The sequence below is a fragment of the Syngnathoides biaculeatus genome, chromosome 9 (genome assembly GCF_019802595.1).
Source record: "Syngnathoides biaculeatus isolate LvHL_M chromosome 9, ASM1980259v1, whole genome shotgun sequence".
Classification (NCBI taxonomy): Eukaryota; Metazoa; Chordata; class Actinopteri; order Syngnathiformes; family Syngnathidae; genus Syngnathoides; species Syngnathoides biaculeatus.
In genome coordinates, this window is record NC_084648.1 from 10,439,462 (window position 1) to 10,453,914 (window position 14,453).

General features: G+C 43.3%; 1 protein-coding gene across 2 annotated transcripts in view; it reads right to left on the reverse strand.

Annotated features, from left to right (window-relative positions):
* The window catches only part of LOC133506358 (voltage-dependent T-type calcium channel subunit alpha-1H-like), a 70,217-nt gene that overhangs the window by 18,818 nt on the left and 36,946 nt on the right, over positions 1 to 14,453 (reverse strand). For both annotated transcript variants that reach the window (XM_061830420.1, XM_061830421.1), the window contains exons 10-17: positions 10,001 to 10,392; positions 6,927 to 7,078; positions 6,631 to 6,816; positions 6,163 to 6,280; positions 5,259 to 5,414; positions 3,138 to 3,225; positions 2,870 to 3,054; positions 1,639 to 1,941 (exon numbers count right to left, since the gene is read on the reverse strand). In XM_061830420.1, coding sequence (XP_061686404.1) covers positions 1,639 to 1,941; positions 2,870 to 3,054; positions 3,138 to 3,225; positions 5,259 to 5,414; positions 6,163 to 6,280; positions 6,631 to 6,816; positions 6,927 to 7,078; positions 10,001 to 10,392 — 1,580 coding nt within the window. The remainder of the gene's footprint in view (positions 1 to 1,638; positions 1,942 to 2,869; positions 3,055 to 3,137; positions 3,226 to 5,258; positions 5,415 to 6,162; positions 6,281 to 6,630; positions 6,817 to 6,926; positions 7,079 to 10,000; positions 10,393 to 14,453) is intronic.

Here is a 14,453-nt window from a genome sequence, read left to right on the forward strand (position 1 = left end):
AAAAATTATGCAGAACATATCCACTTTCATTCTAATATGCCATCACCACCTAGAGGTTATAAAAGATGTGATGTTTACACTTTCTTTTCAATATGAGAGGGCCACAAAAACTGTGCCAAACAAATATGAGCATTTCGCTGTGCCGACCCCTAACGGGACAAGCCGAAAGAAACTTACTTTACATATGGCTGCACATATGTACAGTTTGCTCATAATTTTACATCACCTGGCAAAATTTGTGAAATATCACTTCTTTTTTTAAAATACGACTGATGATCAACAACCATCATTAATTTCTTTCCGGTTCTGTTTTTTGTAATGATAATGCTGTCGTGAAACACTTGACAGTTTAATTTGAATCCCATTAAAATAAAAACGGTTTCACCTGGTACTTCATGATTTCTTTATGAATTGTATTCATCTTACAAATTCTGCCTACGTAATCAAACATATGAGCACAACCGTGTGTTTTCTCACCTACTAATTAAAAGTAGGGCTGTGAATTACAAAATCAGAGCAAGTATTATGTGTTTCAATAAAGTGCTTTGGTTCTGAATAAGTCTTGGAAAAAAACAACTACAAAATACAGCGAATACTTCATGTTTTGATCAAATCGTGTATTATAACAATGCATCATACGTATGTAGAAGGGTTTTCCAGAATTTTGAGTGTGTTTTATACATGGGTGCGCACTGTACACGAGAAATTACGGTAACTGCAAGATTACATTCTAATGTTGACGATTTTTCTCTGTGAACAAAAAAGTATAACAGGATTGTGTAAAAGAACTAATTTAAAATAACCTTTAATCTGGAACTACGACGATTACATTTTATGTGCCATCACAGGTCAAATCAACATACTCAAGATTAATATTGCGACTGTGGAATTACAATGATGTGGAATAATTTCTCAATTTATCAATTTGAGTGAAACTGGTTTGTTAAAAATGGATCGGTAGGAACTGCAGCTCGTAGTTGGCATCGAAGATAAGTGTGCAGAAGCATAAAACGGCCCGGAAAATTAGCCAATTAGCCCCGCTTGGTGGACTCATGATAACACAAAGCTATTCCTTTACAACTGTACTCTTATAGCATAAACAATATTTATAGTTTAAATACAACCAAACGATCACCACATCACATCATCACAATGACACTCAATGGTGCAACTTAATTTTAAAATGTTGCTTTATGCTGTACGGCTGAATAGTGCTTTAAATTCCGCCAAGCATGAATCCATGTTCAAAATATTTTTTACACAGAACTATTTTTGTTTATATGTTGAGAGCATGATTGACAGCAAAACTGATGTCAGTGTCACAGAGTGACAGATTGCCCATGAAGTATCTTTGAAATCTTCTGCCCATTCAATAATGTTACAGAGTGACATTTTACAAAGAAAATATTATTTCTAGGCTGTGTAGGAGCCTGGAAAACATTTTTTTTTATAGGTGGCGGGGTCTGTCTGGTGTGGGAAATATAATGATTGACTATCATTTAATGTTACATTAACAAATGTATGCTTTGTTTTATCAGAGAAAATGTTCTCGGACACCTCTCGGAAAGCCTGATATTTGCTTTATTGACCAACGGGTTGCAATTCAGAAATCAGCAAAAGGCGCTTAACAATGCTAACCTCCTCCAAATCCTCATCCTCCTGCTGAGTGTGGTAGAGCGACGTTTGAAGCGCGTCGTCGTAGGCGTGGTCGGGCAGGTGGAAGGCGGCGGCCCCGTTGCAATCGGGCGTGTGCAGCGCAGGCACCTGCAGGTAGTCGGGCGTGTCCACGGACGCCTCTCTGCTGCCGGCGTCGGAACCGCTGTAGCAGTCGGACAAGAGCGACTCCATCTCCCCCGATTGGCTCCTACGGTGAATGCTGGGGGCTCGGCCCAGGCTGGTCCAGCTGGAGCGGCGGCTCTCGGGGACGCTGTCCCACGGAGGCTGTGGAGAGGGTACGACCCAGACTTGGATTTGTTAGGAACAAAAGGGTTGGTTTAAAAAAAAAAATGCTGTACATTACTAGATTATCAAAGTACTGTGTTATGGGAAAAAAATGTTACAAGGTATTGCATTATTTAAAAAAAAAATTAAAAAATAGGCTTCAGTACAACCTCAACCTTTGTGACAATAAGCAGCTTGGAAAACGGATGGCTGGATGAAAAACTAATAATATAAAAACAGTATAGAACAAAATTTTGTATTTGAAAAATTTTGATTTTAAAAAAGTTTTTCATTTTTTATGGTGCTATCCGACACTGTTTTTTACTCAAATTATAAATGGTAAAAACTCGGTTGATTAATATAAAATGGAACACTTTTTTATATTTTCAAGTATTTCAAGATTTAAAAATATTGTTACAAAATATCAAACATTTTGAAATGAAAATAATTGTAATAATAAAACAAGATAACATGCTATTAATAAAACTTATTGTTAAATGGTCTAAAAAAATGTACGATTTTTATAATTACAAAATCGTGTAACATCATGTAACACTCAACTTTTTTCCATGCAATTATCTTAAATACAAACTCTCGCTATATCATGTTGTTTATCCAATTTTTTACATTTTTAAATGAAAATAATTGTGCTTTTATAATAAATAAGAAAAACTGTATTGCGTTATTTTACATTTTCTCCAAATAAAAAAATGTGAGACGTCAGAAAAACTAGTAAGTCTTCAGCTTCAGTGTGTTGTGCTTTTTGTTTGGCTTTTTTGTGTTTTTTGGAGACAGGTGTGTTAAATCCAGCAACACTTATAACAGGCCACTATGTGACAACATAACTTTGTAATCCTCCTCTATTAAGGCATCTGGTAGGCGGCTTGAGTAATTGGACTTGGTTTTTGTGCGATGCCAAAAAGCTCACCGGTGACCTCTGCTGCTCAAGGCTGTCTAATATGGAGGTGGCGCTAGCACGCCGCGATTGGCCGTAGATGATGGTGGGAGTGGCTGCCGTGTGCGTGATGACTGGCAGGGAAAGGGGCGGTGGTCTGGAGGCCCTGGGGTTCAGGAGACCGTTCGGGCTGTTGATCATGGCCTGGATCTTCAGCTCTTTAAATGAAGCGTGAACAACATAAAGTTCAAGTTAAAAACGGAAACTGCTGCTTTAGCTTCTTCTCAAGCTAGCTAGTTACCTGCTGCGTACAACTCCCTCAGCTTCTCCTCTTCGTCGTAAGACAGCGACTGCCCCTCGTCGTCCGACTCCGATCGGCTGGCATCGCCCTAAGCGCGCGAGACGGCATACAACACAACACGCAAAGATACACAAAACCACGAGTCAGTCGAGGCAGAGGAGCCGAAGAGGGTTTTGGCGGTGATCTCCCGTCGTCACAGCAATAAAGCTTTGCCCAATTTAATTAGAATTTTCGCTGCAAAGATGGAGGAGCATAGCTTGGGCGCAGGGTATCAACCAATGTGTGTCTACCGGTGTGTGTCTATCAGTGTGTGACTATCAGTGTGTAGGTTCTGATTGCAAAGATAAACCAGCAAAAACTAAACAACAAAAGCTCACCAGCTGTGAATGACAGAGCGATATCAAACACAAGCTTACCCTGGAGAGTATTGTGTGTGTACGCGTGTGCGAGTGCCCGCGCGCGTGCGCAAGTGTGTGTTTATGTGGGAGAGACCGACATGAAAACTCTCGAACAAAAGCGGGGCAAAAGCGGGATTGTGGGGATTATTCTCCACAAGGCAGCTTTGTTATCGCCGCTGTCAATAGTGCCGGCAAGGTTGCCACCGCCATCGCCAATCCCAAAGGCAGTGACAATGCAAGGCTGCGCCTGCACTGGTCTAGACTGCGCTAATATCACCAACGGTGCGAACGTCTTCGACGCAGCCGCCGGAGCCAACACGATGACAAATTGGGACCAAGCAAAAACGCCACCGCTCCACAGCCAAACCCAGTCTGACAGCCAATGTTAGCATTAATGCTGCCACTGCCACCATCACCAGAGCCGTCGCTACTACGCCACTTCTACCCCCCAAAAACGTCAACAAACCCACTGCTGCCACCAACGCTGTCGAGAAAGCTGCCACCGCTAATGCCAACAACTTACCACTGTCACCAACACCACACAACCAGCACCAAAGGCACCACCACATCTTTAAAGCCCAACTGTCATCCCTATAAACATTCTAAAATAGTTATTGCAATGAAAAATACATACAACAATCTTCATTTAATGTCTATACAAACAAAATAAATATGAGCGGAGAGCGCGTCATCCACCCGCAAAGTCGCAGAAGTGTCATTCGACATCCAAGTGGTCGCCATATTGGGTGCATCTACTGCCCGTGACATTCGCCATTGAAAACACGCAGTGGACCTTACTATGGGAGACGAACACGCCCCTACTGACATGGAAGCTCTTTTCGAAGAAGAAAAACGTCTCACAATCGAGTCAAGCGTCTGGGGCAATATTATCCTATCGTTTCGAGCCATATTCAGATGATATGCGGATCACGGCCAAACTGCCTCCGTGTCCGATCCACTTCCGCGATGGAGATGAGCCACCATGGCTCAGCACCGTGACGAGCCAAGGCCGGTGGCAATCCACAAGGCCTGCAGAGGCCGTCCTTCAGCGGCTGCTGTACGTAAGCCTTCCGATGCGCACATCAACACATTTAGTTCCCCTACTTACGGGTTACACCCACCACACCCCACACCCCCCAAATATTGTTTCTTTTAGTAGCTGTATACACACCTACCTGTCATTTGGAACCCACGAAGCTCTTGTCCTTTGCACCCCTGCAATCCGTTTTTCACGACGAACTGGATCTTTTGGAAAAGCATGAAGAGCGAATCCATCCTCCCGAGTGTTCAAGCAATATCCAGCAATGCAACGAGTCGGCATTTTGGCTAACACGAAGGAACAACAAGCTACCTTCCAGCAGGTAAAACTAGTATAAACAGACGAGACCGTTTGAGTGCACTACTGCCCTGTACATCACTTCCTGCTTCTTGTCGAAAACAGATCATCCAGAGGATTTTCATGGCGGGAGTTACAAAAAGCCATACAAGTCAAAATCATGTTTTGTTGTGAAAAAACGGATGGGTCCATAACAGCTGCCGTTTTTTTTTCATTAATAACATACTAAAAATCAAGCATTTCACGACAGTGGACCTTTAAGTAGGCGCAGCCACCACCAAAGCAAACAATGCGAAACGACGGCAACTGCCCCTGGCACCACCCCTGCCTCCGTCGCCGCTACCGCCAAAAATGTCATACGCAGCCCAAACCCCAAAGTGTCCTTACTTCTGCCTGGAAGCCCTCAACCAAAATGGCCACCAGCAAGTTGAAGAGGACGTAGTTGCCGAAGGTCATGAGGGCTACAAAGTAGAGGGCGGCGAGCGGCGTGGTGGACGCCATGCCGTTGTACAGTACGGCGTTCCAATCCTCCTGAGTCAGGATCTGCGGAGGTGGGCAAAAGAGAGAGTCGTGTTGACTGTGGGCAGGAAGCAGAAACATAGACAACAGTCAGATGTGACTACATAAATTCCATTTCCTAAAATATACATATTTTGTTTACAATAGCGTTGTACAGCTTAGAGGTCACATTAATATTGGAACAAATTTTGAAATGATTTATCCTGGCCTCATTTTTTTTTTTTTTTTACATCCCAGAAACTCAGCATTGAGACGGACGGGCGCGTCGACTTTTTATATGCACTGCTCGTCATCAACGGACCTAATGTACTGTAGTGGACATTTTAGGGTAGTAAGTAAAACTGAGCCGCGACAACAACAACTTTGTTTGCACTTTCTCACTGTGCTGTAATAAGAGGACCATTAAGGTAGAATTTAATATCTGTCTCTGCGGGCTGAACGGCAATGAGGCTTGTCGGTGTTAAACAATCTCCTGCCGCGTGCCTTTTCGTGCCTCATTGCTTTTTTTTTTTTTCTCCTCCTGTTTGTAAGAAGCGTCATCTTGCTGCTTGCGCCAGTGGTTCGCATTTGGTCATTTGTCGGGGAGGGAAAACATTGATGATAGTGAGCCAGCTCGAGATTGGATTAAAAATAATAAAGATGAGTGTCTGGGACGCTGCCAATAACACCACGAGCTGCTTCAGTTTAAATGTCCCACTATTTAATTTCATATGAAATAGCAGACACGACAACTGTGTGTGTGTGTGTGGGGGGGGGGGGGGGGGGGTCAAACCTGGAAAACGGTGACTGTGGCCCAAAGCAGTGAGTCGAAGTTCTTTCTGTCGGGTAGCGTGTCTCCGCTGTCTTGCCGCAAGCCAAATTTACATCCAAACAAATGCATCCCCAAGATACTGCGCAGAAAAGAACACAGAAAGATTGAAACAATCCATTGTTGTATATCACATGATAACCTATATCCATACACTAATTTCACTAGGGGTGCTAAAAAAAAACTTGAAAAAAAAATAGCTCTGTAGCACACGTGGGATTGCGTTTTCGACATTTCTGCCCCAAAGCTACTTTCACTGAGGAGACCCGTAACAATGTCATACCCAAAAAGACACTTGAAATCGGCCATTTTGATTTGAAGCGGCCATTTTGGCTCGGTGGCTCATTTTGGTTTGAAGGGTTTTTGACATTGCTGCAGCATGGCAGCCACGTTTGAAATAGTTGAAAAACAAAAACACGTCAAATCTCATACCTGAAGATGAAAATAAAGAGCATGAGCAGCATGCAGAAGGTGGCCACGTTGTCCATGGTCTTCATCAGCACCACCAGCTGCCTCCTCAGGGCCGGCAGGAAGCGCACCAGCTTCAGAACCCGTAGCAGACGGAAGGTACGCAGCACGGACAAACCTCCCTCCGCCTCGCCCGCGATCTCCCACACGCTGACGACATAAAACATTCATGGGAAAATGACAAAAGAACATCTTAAAATGTGAAGGGAACATCAAAACCCCCTTTAAAAACGGACCGCTGTGTTGTAAGAACATTCCACCTGATGATGACGATGACGCTGTCGAAGCCGTTGTAAGGGTTCTTGATGTAGCCGAAGAGGCCGAGGGCCAGGACTTTCAGCACCATCTCCAGGCTGAAGAGACTCGTGAACACCATGTTGCTGATCTCCAAAATGTCCGTCAGCTCCTGCGGCTGATGACACGGCGGCATTAGCCTGCTAACAGGCGGAGGAACGCATCGACAAAATGATCGTGTGGTCGAGTTCTGCCGTGATCAATTGATGCTCGGCAGAATTCCCATTGTAAAATTCCAGTACAGATGTGGGTCATGCATTCAAAAACATTTTTTGCTAGGAAGCAGGAACAGGTCAAGAAAAATGCTTGGAATTTTTTCGCTGCGTCCAAATTTGATTGATGACAGAATTTGGAGGCTTAAATGATCTATTTTTTAAAATTGAATTACTAATTTAAAATCAAGTATTGAGTGGGTTAGCAGACAGAGTTCAAAATTTTCATACTTATTTTTCTTGTGAGCACTTGTTCCTGGATGCAATTTGAAGCACAGAATCAAGTACTGAACTATACAGATGTATAAAATATCAGATTTAAAAGTAATTTTGACCAAGTGCATGTTGCCAGGCAGACTTTGTAGAGCAAACTATATTCTTTTTCAAAATTCACAGAGTTAAAAAAAGGGCATATTTCATTGCAAAACATTGTTCAGTTAGTTTACAGGCACAGGAACAGAGCTACAAAAGCGGGGAGATTCTTTTTACAAAGCCGTCGTATTTGTGGAGGGCAATTTTTATATACATCAGAAATTTGGGGCATTCATATGCGAAGAAATGCGGGCAGATATTTAAGCAGAGGAATTAAGTGGAGCTAACTGGGAGCTGGGAATTCTATTAATTTTATCTGGACAGTGTGACATTTGCATAATTTCAATTTGTACAACAGAAATACATTTCCCAGTTGAACTATATAACTTTAACCTCAATAAAATCGAGTCTATATTGTATATACTGTATAGAGTTCAAATAGAAGAAACGCAATAGCTGTATTAAACAATGTTATTGGTGGGAGACACCACGCGGAATGAGATGACATTTATTTGTAACGGTGTGTGTGGGTGAGTGCGTACGTGCGCGTGTGTAACATCTGGCAGTGCTGCAGATGTTCTTCGGCGACGTCTCTGCGGTCTCTGAGGTGTTCTAGACTAAACAGAACGCTGACAGCGAGGTCACGTGCGTTTAAATGATGAAGCGTCCTCGGTACGCCACTGAGGTTGTCAAAAGAGGAAGCGGCACTGACGCCAACGGGGTCCTGTGCCTGGAAAGCAGGTCCGGAAAACCTTTGCTGCCGTATTTGTGAACACGTATCTACTAATTGTCTCCGATGTTTATGAAAACACGTTGGGATCATTGAGGATACATTTTGTCTTTTGATCAAAATCATCAATGTTGATGAAAGTGCAGACTGGGTTCGCTGTACTCAAAAGTTTCTTTGATTTTTAGCTAGCAAGCTAAAACAAGCTAAATCGTCCATGCTACTTTAATCACCATCCAACCATCCATCCATTATCTGAGCCGCTTATCCTCACAAGGGTCACAGGAGTGCTGACGCCAATCCAAACTATCATTGGGGCAGGAGGTGGGGTACACTCTGAACTGGTTTCCAGCCAATCGCAGGGCACATAAAGACAAAGAGCCGCACTCACAATCCCACCTAGGGGAAATTTAGAGTCTCCAATTAATATTGTATGTTTTTGGGATGTGGGAGGAAACCAGAGTACCCGGAGAAAACCCACGCAGGCACTGGGAAAACATGCAAATCTCACACAGTCAGCACCGGAATTCGAACCTCGGTCCTCAGAACTGTGAGGCCAACACCCTAACAGGTCGCTCCACCGTGCTGCAGCAAATCAGCATCCATCCATACATCCATCCATCCATTTTCTTAGCCGCTTATCCTCACAAGGGTCGCGGGAGTGCTTGGAGCCTATCCTCGCTGTCAATGGGGAGTAGGCAAGGTTCACCCTCAACTGGTCGCCAGCCAATCACAGGGCACATAGAGACAAACAGCCGCACTCACAATCACTCTTATGGGCAATTTAGAGGGTCCAATTAATGTTGCGTGTTTTTGGGGATGTGGGAGGAAACCGGAGTACCAAAGCCCAAACAGGCGGCGGCCGGAATTCGAACCTCGGTCTTCACAACTGTGAACCCAACCCCCTAACAGGCTGCTCCACTGTGCTGCAGAAAATCACTATCCTCGATTTTAAACAAAAATAAAATAAAAAAAGATTTTTTTTGTTCCACGTTTATGAAAACACACAGGCACAGTTCATGGAAGACTAAATTGTCTTTGACGTTCCCGAAAGAAAATGTGCAAACCATCAGGGAATAACATCAAAGATAACGGGGGGACGACACTTCTTTGCTTCTTCATTGGCCCTTTTCACCGCAGTACTTCATAATCCAGTCCTCGTGGTGTACTGTATATTTCTATCGTGGGCTCTGCTGAGATGAAAACTCCGGGACGTGTCTTGCAGTTGAGTAAATAGGCCGAAAAGGCAATCTTGCCTCAGCATATGACGGAGCCTCCACTGACTCCACTTTTACCGTCTCACCCTCGCGCGAGGGTCACGCTTTAATTAACACTTCAGCTTTTATTCGGTTACACACACACGGTGCAGCGACCTCATGTGTGTTGTGCAGCAAGTGTTGATTGCAGTGTGCGTTTCATGTGATCCAGCACGCACGTCATTATCGCATCCATTTTTGGTCAAAGTGCGGTCTAGTCCAACGGAGGATTACTAATACCTGGCTGCTTTGTTTGTGTGTGTGTGTGTGTGTGTGTGTGTGTGTGGGGGGGGGGGGGGCTTTCTTATAACTGTAAATAATACAGTAACGGCATAATGCTGTGGATCAAAGTTTACAAGGAAAAATAGCACCTTTAGAAATGATGCGTCAGGGACGTCAGCATCAAAGGATTAATGCATTAGCCAAGGATTAAAAAACAAAACATTAAAACACTGTTTAAAAATGCTATTTTATTTGCTAATTTAAAACATCAAAGGATTAACCCTTCCCCACACCCGCGAACGTCCACGTACCTGCTCATGATACTCGATGCCCATGGAGAGCGTGTTGATGAGAATCGCAATCATGATGCCTCTGTTGAAATATCTGCTGCCCACAATGAGCTCCAGCTTGGCCCTGAGTTCAGCCCAGCATCCGATGCACGCCCGCCACAGGGGCCACACACGCCCCTCGCCCGGGCGGAGGCGGGGGTCGCCGCGGGGTCCCGGCGGGCTCTTGCAATGCGGCGGCGGCGGCAGCGGGGGGCTGCCCACGGGGCTTCGCTGATGATGATGATGATGATGCTCATCAGCAGCCTGGTTTTGGGGGTCGCACAGTTGGTTGTAGTAGCTGCAGTACGGACAGGCTGACGACTCCACGGGGACTTCGCCCGGCAACGGTAACGCCGGCTGAGCCGTGCAATCGCCTGCACGCAAGCACACAATCGTATTAGCGAGCGTACGTTGCAGTTGCTGTCTACGAAAACGAGTCCACGCAATTTTTCTTTTTTTTTTTTTAATTCAACTTTCTCTTTTTTTAAACTTTTATTATTATGAATATTATTATTGACAATGACAACAAAAGCAAAATAAAAGGAAAATACATCAAATGGACCTTTCCGACCTATCAATAACTCGTACAATAATAGCCAATCAGATGGCCGCATTGTCTTAAGCCCTGGCTTGACACGCCCCTCTCGCAATATTGTCCCACAAGCAATTCTGGTTGTCAGTAGTGTGCGGTTGGAAAAGTTAATGTTACGAACAAAATGGTCCTCAGTTGCGCTTGGAGAACGAGCAATTCTGGTGAAAGATATCCTGCTAGGTTACAAGGGGCCCGGTTGATTTATTTTTCCAAAGCCTAAAACACAGTTGACGAATTGTCCGCGATGGATTGACGCTCGCGGAAGAGCGCACATGCTAAATTTGGACAATATCAACAAACACGAGGCTGCACGCACGAAGGTAAGTGACGGAGAAGTATCTTCTCCGAGTTTAAATTCATTTTAATTAATTAACTAATCAAATTAGCTTAAGCGTTTATTGGTTTTGAACTGACAAATGAAGTCGGACCTCGTTATCGTTGTCGGCAAATGCGTTAGTTGTAGGCCGTCCGGTTGCACTCATATTTTTTGTAAACTTCATCAACAACACAATCCTTGGATTCAAATTGTGTTATCTTTGGAGTTGCTTGCATGCAGGTGGCTACGTCACACTAGCAAGATGGCGTTGCCACATTGTTGTGACTCAACCCCCAAAATGTTTCATACTTGTAAAAAAAAAAAAAAATGGTTTCAATCACAATTCCGATTTCCAACCCTACACTAGATGACTCGTCAAGTCAAGCAGTCAACTCGAGCCGACTCCAGTCAAGTCGTTTCACTCGAGAACCCCCGCCCCACCATCTCTTACCGTACAATTGCAAATCATCTATGATGTTTACAAAATCATCTACGGCAGGTTTGTCAAACTCATTTTTAATGCGGGCCACATTGTAGTTACGATTTCCCTCTGAGGGCCGTTATGACTGTGAATCCATGAAAATCTTTCACCTTGTGATATTTACAGATGAAATTTATGAACTAGTTTTGAATCAGAAATCAAGCGGGATGGGTATTTCAACTACCGTTCATGTTTGGTAACACAAAAATGCTTGCAATATCTCAACTGTATCATTTATGATATGACAATTTGAAATTTTGTTACAGATTATCATTAAAAAAATCATGGAAGTTGATACACATGACTTGCCTTCGCGGGCCACATAAAATCATGCGGCAGGCCAGATCTGGGCCCCGGGCCTTGAGTTTGACACCTGCGATGTACGGTTACTGAAGAGCGATTTTGGATTTTGGACGTTAGTTTCAGTGACACCCTGTAATGTATTTGTAATAATAAGGTAACTTATCTATTTAATTATTTATCACAAGTTTCAGTAGAACGTCTTTTGATCTCTTGTAGTTGGGAACAACAGCATAAAAAGAAAAAAAACGTGAAAAAAAAATGGAATCTGCTGTTGGGATGCTTTGTGTAAGGAGGCAGGCATTGGGGGGGGGTCGTTATTAGAAGTGTGAGTCTGCGGGAGAAGATTTGCGCACAATCAGTTATTAGCGAGCAGCCCAGGAGGAGGAAAAGGAAAAGAAAACGCTGCTGTGACATAAAAATCATCGAGTCATCTCGCACAAGCGCTTTTCTCCGGCGCTGAATCTGCCGGGTGGCATTTCCCAGACGAGCCACGCGCTGAATTCAATCGCGTCACGCCGTCATGTGTAACTGCACGTAAAGCGCTACATGATCTGGAAATTTCCTCAGCGAGGGCGTGAATCACAACAAATCCGTACGCTTACGGTGGCTTCACTGATAACTCGGAATTGTCTCTGATGTTTATAAAAAAAATGAAAAAAAAGTACAGTACGTTTGGTTCATTGAAGATTATAAATTGTCTTTGCAGTAAGCGTCACTAATTAAATTGTCTTTGATTTTTTTTTTCTCCAGAAAAGCTGTGGAGATTAGGTTATTGAAGACCAAATTATCTTTGATGTTTATGAATATATACGCTGTATGTTTGGTTCATAAATAAAGATTATGACTATGACACGGATTTAGGTTTCATTGATGATTCTCGATTGGAATAAAAGATAGTATGCGAGGTTTATTGAGAATTATTATGTCTTAGGTGTTTATCAAAACTTCACTGAAGAATATGCAACAGGATTTTTATGAAACACATATGCTGAGTTCAGTGAAGAAAAAAATATCTTTGTTTACAAACAACATGCAGGTTCACTGAAGATTAAATTGACTTTGATGTTTACAAAGATATGAATATTAGAGTCCATAAAGACCCTGCGTTTTCTTAAAACCACGGACAAAAATAGACGAGCTAAGACTGAAGTCTTTGATATTTTTGAAAACACGTATCCTAGGATCACTGAAGACTGTAAATTATCTTTCTTCTTCTTCTCCTTTCGGCTTGTCCCGTGAGGGGTCGCCACAGCGTGTCATCTTTTTCCATCTTAGCCTATCTCGTGCATCTTCCTCCCTAACGCCCACTGTCCTCATGTCCTCCCTCACAACATCCATCAACCTTTTCTTCGGTCTTCCTCTCGCTCTTTTGCCTGGCGGCTCCATCCTCAGCACCCTTCTACCAATATACTGTCACATAGAACACCAGACACCTTCCGCCAAGTGTACCACCCTGCTTGGACCAGTTTCTTCACTTCCTTCCCACACTCTCCATTGCTCTGTATTGTTGACCCCAAGTATTTGAAGTCGTCCACCCTCGCTATCTCTTCTCCCTGGAGCTTCACTCTTCCCCTGCCGCCCCTCTCATCCATGTACATATACTCTGTTTTACTTTGGCTAATCTTCATTCCTCTCCTCTCTGTATGTGCCTCCATCTTTCTAATTGTTCCTCCACCTGCTCCCTGCTTTCACTGCAGATCACAATATCATCTGCGAACATCATGGTCCAAGGGGATTCCAGTCTAACCTCATCTGTCAGCCTATCCATTACTACCGCAAACAGGAAGGGGCTCAGCGCGGATCCCTGATGTAGTCCCACCTCCACCTTAAATTCTTCTGACACACCTATGGCACATCTCACCGCTGTTCTGCTGTCCTGATACATGTCCTGCACTATTCTAACATATTTCTCCGCCACACCAGACATCTGCATGCAGTACCACAGTTCCTCACTTGGTACTCTGTCATAGGCTTCCTCTAGGTTTACAATGTAGCTCCTTCTGACCTTCTCTGTACTTTTCCACGAGCATCCTCAAGGCAAATAATGCAACTGTGGTACTCTTTCTAGGCATGAAACCAGACTGTTGCTCGCGTATACTTACTTCTGACCTGAGTCTAGACTGTAACTGCAATTAGTGAAACCGTGAAAAGTCATTTTATTTATTGGTAATATATATATTATTTACTATGTGGCTTTTGCAGTTGTTTACGAGCTTTTGTTCCAGGAGCCACTTGCGTAAATGAGTCCAAAGTCAAATCCTCTTTGCGTAAAATGACTGGTGTGCAACAATAATACCTACAATAGGATTATGTCCCGCCTCAGATGCTGTCGAGCCCTGTTTGCTTGCTACTACTTTGCTTTAAGCCAATTAGGATGAGTGACAATGTAGTGTGTACTCATTTGATATCATCTTCTATATGGGACACTAAATGAATGAGCTCATCTTTTATTTACTATAATAGTAAAAGGGGGTTGGAGTAAAAAGGCAATCATTTTAATGGGGGCTACTTAATGTCGCTTTATTACAGTGATTTTTTTCAATGGCCTATTTCAATTTGTATTAATCAGTGGTCATTGTACCATAAGCCACTTCGCTTGCATATTCTCCTTGATGATATAAAAAAAAAAAACATTAAAATGAAATAAACCTTGTGTTTTCATCTGCTGTGTCAACAGCCATCATCATTTTCAGAAGAAAAAGTGCTGTAGCCACAATTAGTGAAACTGAATTGGAACATTCAA